Below are 13,155 nucleotides of genomic sequence, written 5' to 3'. Positions count from 1 at the left end.
CCCACTCCGATCTCTGCCTCTGTCCTTACACGGCCTTCTCCCCTGTGTGTCTATCTCTGTGCGTCTCCCCTCTTATAAGGACGCCTGTCACATTGAATCCAGGGCCCACCCTGCTCCAACAGGACCTCACCTTAACTAATCACCTCTGCAACAGCCCTACCTCGAAACAGGGCTGCATTCCAAGCTACCCAGGGGCTAGGGCCTCAGCATATGATTCTGGGCCACACAAGTCAACCTGTAGCAGACACGGTACAGCGGGCACCAGGAGCAGGCCCCCCTGTTGTGGCGCGACCCTCTCTTTACCCAGTAGGTCAGTGGCTCTCTACCCACTCTGTGTGACCACATGTAGAACCACCCGCAGAGCTTGTTTCTTCTATCAGACTCCTGCCCAGGGCCACTCGCCAGAGGTTCTCATGTAGTTGCTCCCGGCTGGTAACCAGCCATTTTTTTTTAAAAAGTAGTTTCATAATCGACTGCAATGCTCATCTAGAAATAAGAACCATTGAGGCCAATCTTCACAGTACTTTAAATTAGAAATGGAGGCCGATCTTCACAATAATTTAGATTAGAAAAAGGTGAAGTTCACTCTGTACACACATGGAACAGCAGGATTCACACCTAGGTCCGTCTCACAGCCAGTCCACTTCCTTCCCACTACCCAGTTACCCATCAGTGTCAACATGCATTTAGGCAGGTGTGACTATGGCCATGTGTGTCACATATGATGTAGGCAAGTGTCTTAAGTGCAAAACCAGGTGCGCACTGGTATGTGCTCTGTGGGTTACTAGTGGAGGCGTGAGTTTCTCTGGGGACAAATACTGGATGAACATCTCTGTACATCCTATCTACAAAGCATGAGAATGATTTCTCCCCACTCAACAACGAGGTTGTCACTTACAGTTCACCGTCACTCGCAGCACCGCTTGAAGCGCCTCATGTGGCACACTCAGCCCCTAACACTCACGGAACAAGTGAATGAGCAAATGGCTAGCCAAATCAACACCACCACAAGCAAGAATGGCCCTAGCTGGAACTGTATTTCCTTTTCTCCTGAATTGTATTTCATTTTCTCCTCGTCGTCATGTAGGGAAAACAGCAATCCTGCTGCTCCAATTTCATTCTTTTTGCATCCTTTTCTCCTTTTTAGACCAGAAAAAGAACCGGTTGCTAATTTGGGTACTGTCACTGACTTGAAAATGACTTCAATCCCACGAAATAACTGCTCACAGATATTCTACCAAACGTTGCCACTGGAGAAATGTAAAAGAGGAAGGATTTCAAAGGTCCCCTGGTTCAGCCCGAGGTTTGGGAACCAAGTCTCCTACGGCAGTCTGCACGCCCTGTGATGTCGCCGGGCTGCCTTCAGTGCCCCCCAGCGTCCGCCCCCAGATACCAATCACATGGCAGCAGGAGGTGGAAGATTTGCAGGACAGCCTTGGTTTTAAACAGACGACGGCAATGTCCTCACAAGTCAGGGTGACAGTGTCCCTGAGGCAGGTGTGGTTGACCCTCGATGTCACAGCAGCAGCCACTTGCACCCATAAATTGTCTTGGTTTAGACAGTATACAGGGCCTGGCAGAAGTGTGGGCTGCTTGGTAGGGTAACAACACAGGTGTGATCACTGACCGTTTTTAATTTGAACAGTGCACCTAAACTGTCACAGGGTGTGCTTGCTTGAGTGTGATATCGTTATGGTACAGAATTACATGCCCATGATTTTGTATAAAAGATTTTGTCATGAAAAAGGGGCGTTCCATGTGCCAGGCCCTGGGTCAGATGGCCGTGCTCCACAGACATCTGCAACACGCACTCCAAGTGTTGGTTTGGGAAACACGGACACGCACCCCCATCCGCCCTTGGGTGCTCACGCACGCCTCACAAAGGCCTCCTCGCTTACAACGGTTGGCCCCGCCTGAGTGCGCTCACGTTCCTCTCCTCGTCTGAAATGCTCGCCTTCCTCAACTCCACTTACGTAAACCTTACCCACCTTTCAGAACTGTGCTCCGTCTCCGTGCCCATGCAGCTGCCTCTGCCTAGCAGCCCACACCGACTTCTCCCTTCTCTTAACTTCTCCCGTGACGCCTGCTTCGCTAAACCAGTGCAAGGCGTAAAAGGCACTCTTCCGTGGTGGGTTCACCCCTCCCAGCGTTCCGCCTGCACTTGGTGTAGAAGCCTGCAGGTAGCACCTGCTTGTGTTAATTTGGTGCCTATTTCAGGTCAGCTTTCTTCAAAGTTGGCTCATTAGAAGAAAGGAGAATATAACGATTTCTTTATGAGTGCATTTTTCTTACAAAGATGTTCAATTTTAAGAAAGCTGCTCTACAGCACTCAAACCTGAGGCTCTCTTAGAGACCGCCTTGCCTACCTCTTTACCCAAAGCAGGTGTGTACCCCTCAGCATGCCCCCTAAATGCACCGCCCCCCACCACCACACACACACACACACACACACACACACACAGTTCCAAAACATCCATCCAAATGATTTGCAGACACGCGCTTCGAGCCCATCTCTCTCCAGGCACAATGCTCCCTTGCTGGGCAGCTCTCATTGTTTAAGTTCTTTCTCATAATACCTAGTACTTCACAAAGGTAAGTTTGTGGACCATCTGCAGCATAATTACTCGAGGTGTTTGTTAAAATCACAGACTTTCAAGTCCAACTCCAGGCAGAGTGAATCAGTATTTGGAGCAAGGACAGGAACTATAACCTATGCTGTTCACCGCAGGGTCCCCAGATGACGTCTGTTTCACCAAGGGTTAGACCCACTCTCACAGTCCGTGGATTCTGCAGCCTGGAGAACTTAGTGCTGCCTTCCTAACAACGAAGGGCGAGGCACGTATTCCCTTTTCTTCGTGGCAGCCCTCAAACACCGGGAGGGGTCCACGCTCTCGCCCTCCCTTCATTAATGCTCGCTTGCAGCCCAGGGTATTTAACGCTGCCTTCTGCAAAGTTCCCTGCCTGGAATCCACCTGAACACACCTGTCCACATCTTCTCCTGCTCTCCAAGGTCCCTCTCAAAACAGGGTGCCCCAACGAGGCAGACAGAGCTAGATTTGTATGCTTTGCTACACACCGCCCATTTTGTGCAGCCTGTCAATGTACACCCTGGCAGCCGACCACGAGGGCACCCAGGGTGGCCTAAACCAAAGCAGCAATATTGCTATTTGTAAATCCTTGCTCATTTCATAGGCATGTGATCTTGCCCCTTCATAGTTGTTTTAATTCGGGTGCCTTTCTTTATATTTGTCACATAGGTATTGGCCTGTGGTAGTTCTTTCATGAATTGTCCGCTCCCATCTTTGATTTCCCTCTTAATTCCTTAGATCGGTCACTACATGGCAACGAAGCCCTTTTATCGCATTATCTCAATACAACTTCCCAACAACACCCCCCTCACTGTATAGGTAAGGAAACGGAGCCTTCGGGAACTCCTGAGGAGGAAACAGTCAGGCCTTCAGCTTCCTCACTGATTTATTCCTTCACTTAACCCTTTTTAGAGGCAAGCTCTTCCTCTTCAAGACGCTTTATAATGTGAGTTAATTGAGTCAAGCCTCTGGGAGGAAGTTTTGAGAAAGGTTCGACAGAACACTTGGAATTTTCATAACTCTCTTACCTCCTTACATCTACCTAAAATTTCCTTCACTCTCCTTGCTGCTTTTCCCAACCCAGCAGGAACAGTGATCAAGTTATACTCAGAGGGTAGCAATGCCAGTTACTGATACAAGATTCAAGGAGGATGTGTGCATAGGTTCATGTATTTGCCAGAGTGATAACATGTGGCTGACTCTATAACAGCCCACGAAATCATCAAAGGCAGCAATCTCAAAATAAGACACAATTCCATAACAAATTACAAGCTACCGGCCGGCAGCAATTATCAGTAGATAATATTTCAAAAGTATACAGACAAATAAGACTGGCTTTCCTTTTTTCCATTTTATGTTATCAAGACAAATGTTTACACAGTTATCTAAGATAAGAATGTTAATTCATTATTTGTAGGATTTTAGTCCAAAGAGCTGAGCTTCTCTTGGTTTCGGTTCATTCGACGGAACTCCATGCAATTATATTTGCATTAAAATAGATATGCATAGAGTTCAAGTGATATTTAAATCAATTGAATGTACGACCAGATTAAAAGAATTGCAGAAAATTAAGTACAGATCTGAGTTGGAAACAAAATGAAAAATAATTTAACCCTATTTCGTTTTTCGACCGAGAAGGAAGAGAACGTCCAGAGGTCAACAGTTCTGAACGTCACACTCTTAGTGGTGACGCTGACATTCAAACCCAGGTTCCTGACTTTAAGTCGAGAGCCTGTAGAGCTGCAGCTGAGCATGTCCATGAACTTTAACTATTTCCAGCTTCACTCAGACAAACCCTGGGTCTCCAAAGCTCTCATGAAGCTTCCCCGAAGCAAAACCTATCAACAAGGCATGGAGACAGCTAATGTCATTTTAAAGGTCGTGGTTCCCAGCTTTGAGATTCCAGGCGGCCTGATAAAAGTCCTTGCGGGCTATATTCTTCCACTAGCTTTGACGGAAGCTCAATCTCTTCCTTATTAGTTATCAATGGAAATGTATCCACTGATAATTCCAAGGCCCCAGATCTTTCTTTCACATAAGAAACAAACAGGGGAAAAATGTATTATTTCAATTATGACGCCCATTTCCCAAGTAGGAACATTTGTTTCTTTTTCACTATTCCAATTTCTGATTACTCTGTTTATTGGACTATTAATTTTAACCTACACAAAAATCTTAAGTTCACTTTCTCAACACTAAAATTTTAGTTCCTCACAACTTACTGACCATGTTCTCTTCGTGGAATGTAAAGAAAATTAAACACTGAAATAAATTGGCCTAAATAGAAACGCAGAATAGATTCTAAAAATCAAAGGACACTCCAGTGTGGTTGACTGTTGGTTGATTCTTTATATGGTTTCTAGCATTTGACCCTCCAGAAGCCTGAATTATCTGCTCACCTATTCCCACCACCGGACAGGTGTTTGCACCCATCCCCCACTTCACCCACCACCACACCCACCACCACAGACACACCCTACAGAGGAGTCACCCTTCCACCAGAGACCCTTCCTCCACACACCCCCCTGCCCCCCCCAGACACACCCTACATAGGCAGACATTGGCTCGTGCTCCTCCTCCCTCTCGCCCACATAAACAGAAACCAACTCTGGGTGTCATTGTAAGCTGGCACGTGAATAATACCCAGGTTTCGCACATGTAGACATTTCCATTGGCCCCTTGGAAGCCACATTCACTTCATACACTCTATCAAGTGCCTCACAGGCACAAGCTCTTACCAACCTCTCCTTGGAAATTCAGGCTCGGTGCCCCCCGCCCCCCGCTGTCTTCAGCCTCCAGGTGAAGGCCTCCCGCCCCCCGGAGGGCAGAACCCAGAGGCGTGGGGAGCATACTCACTGCAAATCGGACTTGGCAGTTCTCCTCGCCCAGGTAGCACAGGTCCCCCGAGACGTTGGTCTCCAGCCACAGGTGCTCTCCGTTCACGGCGTTCTCCTGGAAGGAAGAGACCCACCTGGCTTCAGTTTTCTTTGCAGGCGTGGAGGGGGAGGCTCTCAAATTTTGTTTTGGGAATGTAAGAAAGTCAGCGAACCCAAGGAGTTTAAACACTTCTCATTTCACCCCTGAAAATACAACTGGTGTTGGTCCTACCAAAAGTCCAGAAGTGGGAAAAGGCGTTTGGGAGAACTTTGAACCAATAACTAAAGTAGCCTCTTGGTCTATAGATGCTCCATGGACATGGTCATCTTTGAAACATATATATTAAACAAATAAAGATAAAACCCTCAAATCTCAAATCGTTCAGGGTAAGGCCTTATTTCTCCAGGCCAAACACTGCAGATTCCGTGCCCATCGAAACAAACTCTATTCAAAAAGTTGCCTTTGCTGAGCCAATTAGCTACGAAGGAGGACAGCGGTATTAAAGTACTTTAAGTACTCACGGTTTGAAAACATAACTATAGCACTAATGGGTAAATCATACTCCTAAGCCAGAGGCCTCTTGGAACTCAGTTTTAAGTTTAAAGTCACGTTGTACTCCAAGCCTGAGAAATTTCACCAAATTCAAACATTCTGCCAGTTCAGTAGGGCCCTCACCCAATCAGTCCTGCATTTTTCAAACTTAAGGTTTTCCCTGGTCCTAAAAATATTCAAATACTCGCAGTGGCAAACAGAGAACAGCCATGGATTTGGAATCTAAGTTTTCACATAGTGATGGATGAGGACACTCTTTGTAAAAGTAACTTTTAAAAAGCATGTCTTTGCTGGGTTTCCTAAAAACATTCATCTGCACAATCTAAAATATTCTACTACTGAGAATTTATCACCCAACTTGAATGTCGAACTATTTTTAGAATAAAATATCTTTTTATCCTTTCATTCTTTCATTCATTCAATAACCATTCATTCCACCTCACTGGCACCAGGCACTGGGTGAGTGGGGTAACCCACAGAGTGAAATCTACTGGAGAATGTGGAAACTCAACACACAATCATAGCAGCACATACTAGGGGAGTCTAAACACAGCAAAAAAACCTGCCAACTCTTTCAGAGACTGATGTATAAAAGGTTGCAGTGGGGAAGTGGTTCGAAAACCACTGGCAACACCAATGCAGACCGGCCAGACGTTAAGTCCTTGGCAGGTAAGGCAGGCGCGAGCAGGCAAGCCCAGGGCGTCGTCCTTGCCAGTGCATCACGCCTTCGCTGGGTTGCCAGGCATCATCCCGGGCCCACGGCTGTGTGTCCCCTGCACACCGCATCCCACCTTGCTGACGGACCCACTCGGACTCTGGCACAGCGGGACTCGTGAGCTAACCTCACTCTTGAGCAGGGATCTGATTAGAAACACTGATCTTCGTGAGCGAAGACGGACGAGGGAAGGGAAACATGGAAGCTTTCTGCTACAGCGGCCCCAGCACACGGGTCCTCCCGTTTGACTGCTCATGGCAATGACCTGGGGAGTTTTAAGAATTCCTGGGCACCGTTCGCGGGGAGTTTGTGTTAACTACTATGAGGTATCGGGAGTTCTCAAAGTTCTAGAGGTGACTCTATGTCTGAGCCCCTATCATCCAGTAAAACCCTACCCCACCTCTTCAAGCTTAGATCCTAGATTCTAGAACTTGTCTCGGACTGGTCTATTAGACTTGCTACCTCTCTTTCCTCGGACAGTCAGCAGGGAAGAAGGTGAGAGGGGAGGAGAGGTTAGAAGGAAAGAGACATGAAGTCTCAGATACACAGCAGGCAAGCTCCAAGCTAGCAAGGCAGATCTTGGGGATGGGAGAAAGAAAACAAACTCACACATGCCTCTAAAGAAGCAATATCCACTATATTACAGCATCTATACATTTACCTAGTAATCTCACTTTTGGAAATGTACCCTCAGAAAATAATCCTAAGGGAAGAAAAACCTACGTACATTATCCCCTAAATCCTTGTAGCTGAGACTGCTAGCCGTTCACTAACATCCTTTTTCTTTTCTTCCTGAAGATACAGCTGGACCTCATTACCCAGGCTCCCTTCCAGTGTGACCAGGTTCTAACCCACAGAACACGGGCAGCATAGGCTCACACCGTTTCCAGCCTTGGTCCCCGCAAACCTCCCATGTGCACTCCTTCATGCTCTCTTCCCATGCTGGATANTGGGTTGCCAGGCATCATCCCGGGCCCACGGCTGTGTGTCCCCTGCACACCGCATCCCACCTTGCTGACGGACCCACTCGGACTCTGGCACAGCGGGACTCGTGAGCTAACCTCACTCTTGAGCAGGGATCTGATTAGAAACACTGATCTTCGTGAGCGAAGACGGACGAGGGAAGGGAAACATGGAAGCTTTCTGCTACAGCGGCCCCAGCACACGGGTCCTCCCGTTTGACTGCTCATGGCAATGACCTGGGGAGTTTTAAGAATTCCTGGGCACCGTTCGCGGGGAGTTTGTGTTAACTACTATGAGGTATCGGGAGTTCTCAAAGTTCTAGAGGTGACTCTATGTCTGAGCCCCTATCATCCAGTAAAACCCTACCCCACCTCTTCAAGCTTAGATCCTAGATTCTAGAACTTGTCTCGGACTGGTCTATTAGACTTGCTACCTCTCTTTCCTCGGACAGTCAGCAGGGAAGAAGGTGAGAGGGGAGGAGAGGTTAGAAGGAAAGAGACATGAAGTCTCAGATACACAGCAGGCAAGCTCCAAGCTAGCAAGGCAGATCCTGGGGATGGGAGAAAGAAAACAAACTCACACATGCCTCTAAAGAAGCAATATCCACTATATTACAGCATTTATACATTTACCTAGCAATCTCACTTTTGGAAATGTACCCTCAGAAAATAATCCTAAGGGAAGAAACGCCTACGTACATTATCCCCTTCATCCTTGTAGCTGAGACTGCTAGCCGTTCAGTAACATCCTTTTTCTTTTCTTCCTGAAGATACAGCTGGACCTCATTACCCAGGCTCCCTTCCAGTGTGACCAGGTTCTAACCCACAGAACGCGGGCAGCATAGGCTCGTACCGTTTCCAGCCTTGGTCCCCGCAAACCTCCCATGTGCACTCCTTCATGCTCTCTTCCCATGCTGGATACCCGAAGAGTCGGCTTCTGGGGGGGCTTTACAAGCCTTCTCGTGAAAATGTAGAGCAACTCTCTGCTGGGTCACGGAATAACAACGGAACAGGGCCAACCCCCTGCCAGCCAACCGGGGACAGCCTGGCCCGTTACCCAGGTAAGACATAAACGTCTGTGTTCAGCCATTACATGCGTGCATGGTTATTAATTCCAGCCCAGTCTCCCCCAACTAATACAGGGCTCTTCCCTGTGCTCATATTTTCTGTCTGGATGGGTTTTTTTTTTTAGTATCTACATCTACCGCCAAGTGACTTTCCACACACTGAGCAGCATGTCGAATCTCGGAGGCCTGGTTTCTTCTGCTCTGAACCCTGACATGCTGACATTCTCTCTGATTTTTGCACTGCTGTATAAACTAAAACTTCCCTGAAGACACAGCTATGATTAGGCTTCTTTATTGCTCGGAATGCTTCAACGATTCCCTCTTATTCATAAAATGGAATTCAAGGTCAAGTGCCCATACTAGACCTTCTGTTGATGCCGTCAACCTGTCTTAACTCTCCTTGTTCACCTTCACACATGGAACCCTCCTGTCACCCTTCTCTAAATGGAGCCATACTTTCCCTTTAATGTTCCACGCTTTTTGTTTACCGCATTCTCCCCACCCAGGAATCTCTTTCTCTCTTTTCTGCACCTCCATTTCTTGAAATACCATCTTTAATAGTATACAGTTCAGAGCACCTATCTGTGCCAAACAAAAAAAAAATATGCAGCTCTCCCATTTCTAAATGAAGATAACATTTCTCCTGCACGTGTGAGTGGTGAGACAGGTCTCTACAGATATACCTAAGAATATCTGTCTTATTTTTAGTCTGTTCCTCCGAGTCCAAAAACTTGGAGGAACAGACTAAAAATAGTTCCTCCCACTGTGATTTACTCAAATTTATTATGACTTACCACATATAATCTACCTAAGAATCCACCCATATATCTAGAGAAATAGATGGGAGGGTATGATTCCTTGTCCTCAAGTTCTACGAAGTCCTAGGAAGAGTTATAGGTAAGAGATAAAAGTTGGGGGGGGGTGGTGTTACAGATGAGTAACACTCACAGATAGAGGGCACTGACAGAAGTAGCCAATGATTTACGCAAAATCATGATATTTACTTGTAAAAATGTTTCAAAACAATGACAAAATTGTAAATATGTATCCTAAATAAATGTCCCCACAAACTCAGGAAGGAAAAATGTCTCCCCTAAAAATCTTCACAACAACAATAGGTAGAACGTGTAAATCTTTACGACAACAATAGGTAGAACCTGTTCTGGATGGTGTGGCCTGTGCCATCCTGTAAGAGGCTACTGGGCACCAGGAATGTGGGTGGCACTGGAGAATTACTGTCCGTGTAGAAGGCACAGCAGGTGTTGAAGACTGTGTGTGAAAAAAGAATGTGAACCATCTCACCGATCATTTTTATATTGGTTGATTGCATGTTGAACTGGTAATAGTTTGGATGCATTTCGTGAAACAAAATAAGGGGCTAACATCTAATTTAACGATTTTCACTTTTTTTCAAAATGTGACTCCCAGAAAATTTATAATTACTTTATACCTGATATTTATATGTTGAGCTAATAACTTGCCCACAGATGGAAGATCAAACCTAGATATTTCTCACGGACCTGTGAAGCTGTAGGGTTCTATGGTTACCCCCAGCAGCCAGTGTGATTGCATTTAAAGTTCTCACAATAGGATGAGAGAGAGAGAGAGAGAACATAAAATCTCGCGAGATCTTTCCTACTGTTAGCATGGCTGACCAGGTGCAGGGCCTGCCCTGATTTACAGCTGGTGCATGCCTCATGCTCTCAGCAATCTGATCTCGATTAACCTCACACTGTTTTTGAAATGGAGGGGGATAAAACATGGGAGTCATTATTGGTGACGACACCCAAACCCGAAGGTAAAAATGCCGAGGCCTAAAGCAGGTAAAGAAGGCACAGGTCTGCTAGGACTTGTCATTTGAAAAAAAGACTAAAATGAGAACGCACATGCACGCGCACCTGCACACACACCTGCCTCCTCCTGGCTTTTCATTCAAGGTTTCTAAAGATAAGATGACCTAGTTTCCTAACCCACTTTAAAGCAATCCCACTTGAAGGTTCTGTTTCCCTAATCTTGTCCCTGAACCCAACAGCCAGGCGGTGCACTGTGTTACATGTGACCTGCCGAAGAGAAATGCCTATGTCTCGGCGTCATCGACTACAGGGAAGAAAAGACGGTTTAGATTTCGGATCTGGCTTTGTTTGTGCTGAGCCTCTGTTTTCCTTTGCCCTCGGGACTGGAGAAAGTTTTCCAATGAGGTAAGAAAAAAATGAAGTCAAGAGTGCTAAGTTTAAACCAACACGCCCTTTAAGAAAAGCCTTGGTGGCTTTTCCACCATCATTTTGAGTTGTTTTAGGCAGTGCCACGGGCAAAAACAAATTATGAAACAGTGGAGACAGAGTAAGACCCACCTCCTAGCTTCTCTGCTATAACATTAAAAACAGGGAAGAAACCTTTAAGTCTGGTCAAGTCTCCGTCACAAGAGAGGCATGTGACCTCTGAGAGAAAACACAGCGTTATCTACACAATAGACACCCTTCTAAATAGGCTAACTCACTCTATGCTGGAAACTTGGACTCCAGCCCAGGAGACGAGAATTTTTTTTCCCTCTTGAGCATTATTCCCTTTCTAGCCAATTAGCTTGTTTTCCCCCAACCTGGCTTGGCTTGGCTTGGCCGGGGGTCAGTGGGAGCAGCCGCTGCAGGCTGACCCCAGGAAGGTGAAGAGAGGATGCCATTGGGAGGGATGAAAAGATCAAACCACTGTGTGTGCTTTAAGACTTAAAGCAATGTACTGTGTTAGGAAGGAAATTTAAAGAGTTACTTGGAATTAAAACAGCACAAATCCACTCACGATTAAAACAGGCTTCAGACCCATGACTACCACCCCTTTCAGGAAGGGGAGATTATCCAGGTGCCCCTGGACTCCCAGTGGGTGACCTGGCTGAGTGAGCAGAAAGACTGTAATCAATCAGTCCTCTGACGTCAGTACCCAGCCAGTTACCAGGCCTATGATGCTGTGCGTTCCACTGGGAAAAAGACAGAACGAGCAGAAAATGCTGTCCCTCCCTTCCAGGAGCCTGAGATCTAAGGACCTAGAATAAGAAAATCTAGTAAAAACACTAAGTTGGCTCTAAATTTTGTAAGGCAGTGCATGATGGGTAGAGGTATTTGTGACATCAAGGCAAAAAGTGAATAAATAGAATCAGTTGGATTGAAAAGATGAGACTAGTCTGGCAGAGAGCAAGAGAGGAAATAATTTCCACATTGGGTGGGGCCGACTGTCTACTGCTGTTGAGAGAAATGCAGGCACCAAACAGAAGACCAGGCTGGCTACTCCCCACACGTCCAGGCGAAGGGTTCGAACCCTGATGTGCATGCAGGGAAAGGCCTGTGCGTGGGCAGCAAGGGTGCATGTTGGCCAAGAGTCACCAAGGAAACGAAACTGGGTGGGGCAGAGGATCCTGTAGGTCACAACAAGCCATCTGAGCAAATCAGAGCAGAAGAGAAGCTTTGGGCTTTGAGGAACAGATTAAAAGTAGGAGAGAGACTACATCACAGAGTAGGAAAATGAGAAAATGAAAATGGAATACTTGAAGGAAACTCTTAAGTTCAGGTGCTCAAAGCGTAAGAACCGACTCCTGTAATAATGCACTGCTCACCTGGGTCTCGGGCCCCACCAGCCAGCCACTCCTCAAACCCCCTCACAAACAGATATTTAGGAAATAACACTGCCCCTCCTGAAGACTTTAGCACATACACTAAAGTCAGAACAGGGCACTTTGGGGGTTCTACAATAAGTAGAAACTTGGGGGGTAAGATCGTAAGTCCAGGTTCACCCTGATTTGCCTTGCAACTTCAGAGGCGCCATGAACAGCTCTGTATCTGGTGTCCCAGAGAGGTGATGTAGGTCAGGGCAGGTCACAGTGCTATAGGCCTTTGAGATGACCCTCATTTCCCAAATCAAACAGTGATGGAGCAAAGAGAATTTCAGCCTGAGAGGCAGGGGAGGTGGGCTGGGGGACAAGGGGATGCTCATCAGGTCTGCCAAAAAGCATAACTTGACCCTGTGGGGGCCCTTCATCCTCACCAACAGCAAGAAATTGGAGATCCTCTTTATTTTACTTATTTTTTAAGTCCTTGCCATCCTCCTCCTCATTTGGAAGACTCTTAAGACACTCCAAGTCAAATTAATGCTTAATAAACCACAGTAAATAAGTAAAGACTGACCACTTTAATGCATTTAGTCCCGAAGAATGGGCTGACAGCGGAGACAGACAGTCATGCTCTTTTTTTATACGGGTGCAGGCAAGGCAGGGGGGAGGGTGGGAACGGCAGAGACAGGTCAAGCCAGAAAACTAGTCTTACACTTTGCACAGAAAAAAAAAGCCTGGTTTACCTGCTTAAATAGATGTGCAAACTAAAGTGACATACATGAAATGGGTGAAAAGCACA

General features: G+C 46.5%; 1 protein-coding gene across 5 annotated transcripts in view; it reads right to left on the bottom strand.

The window, feature by feature from the left end:
• The window catches only part of LOC118989104 (diacylglycerol kinase iota), a 315,926-nt gene that overhangs the window by 248,838 nt on the left and 53,933 nt on the right, over positions 1–13,155 (bottom strand). For all 5 annotated transcript variants that reach the window (XM_037049123.1, XM_037049127.1, XM_037049124.1 and 2 more), the window contains exon 3: positions 5,445–5,540. In XM_037049123.1, the coding sequence (XP_036905018.1) occupies positions 5,445–5,540 (96 nt within the window). The remainder of the gene's footprint in view (positions 1–5,444; positions 5,541–13,155) is intronic.

Source organism: Sturnira hondurensis, unplaced genomic scaffold (genome assembly GCF_014824575.4).
Source record: "Sturnira hondurensis isolate 20B ecotype Veracruz unplaced genomic scaffold, ASM1482457v3 Scaffold0006437, whole genome shotgun sequence".
In the NCBI taxonomy this organism is placed as follows: domain Eukaryota; kingdom Metazoa; phylum Chordata; class Mammalia; order Chiroptera; family Phyllostomidae; genus Sturnira; species Sturnira hondurensis.
Note: the sequence above shows the minus strand (reverse complement) of the source record. Positions and strands in the feature narration are given on the sequence as shown.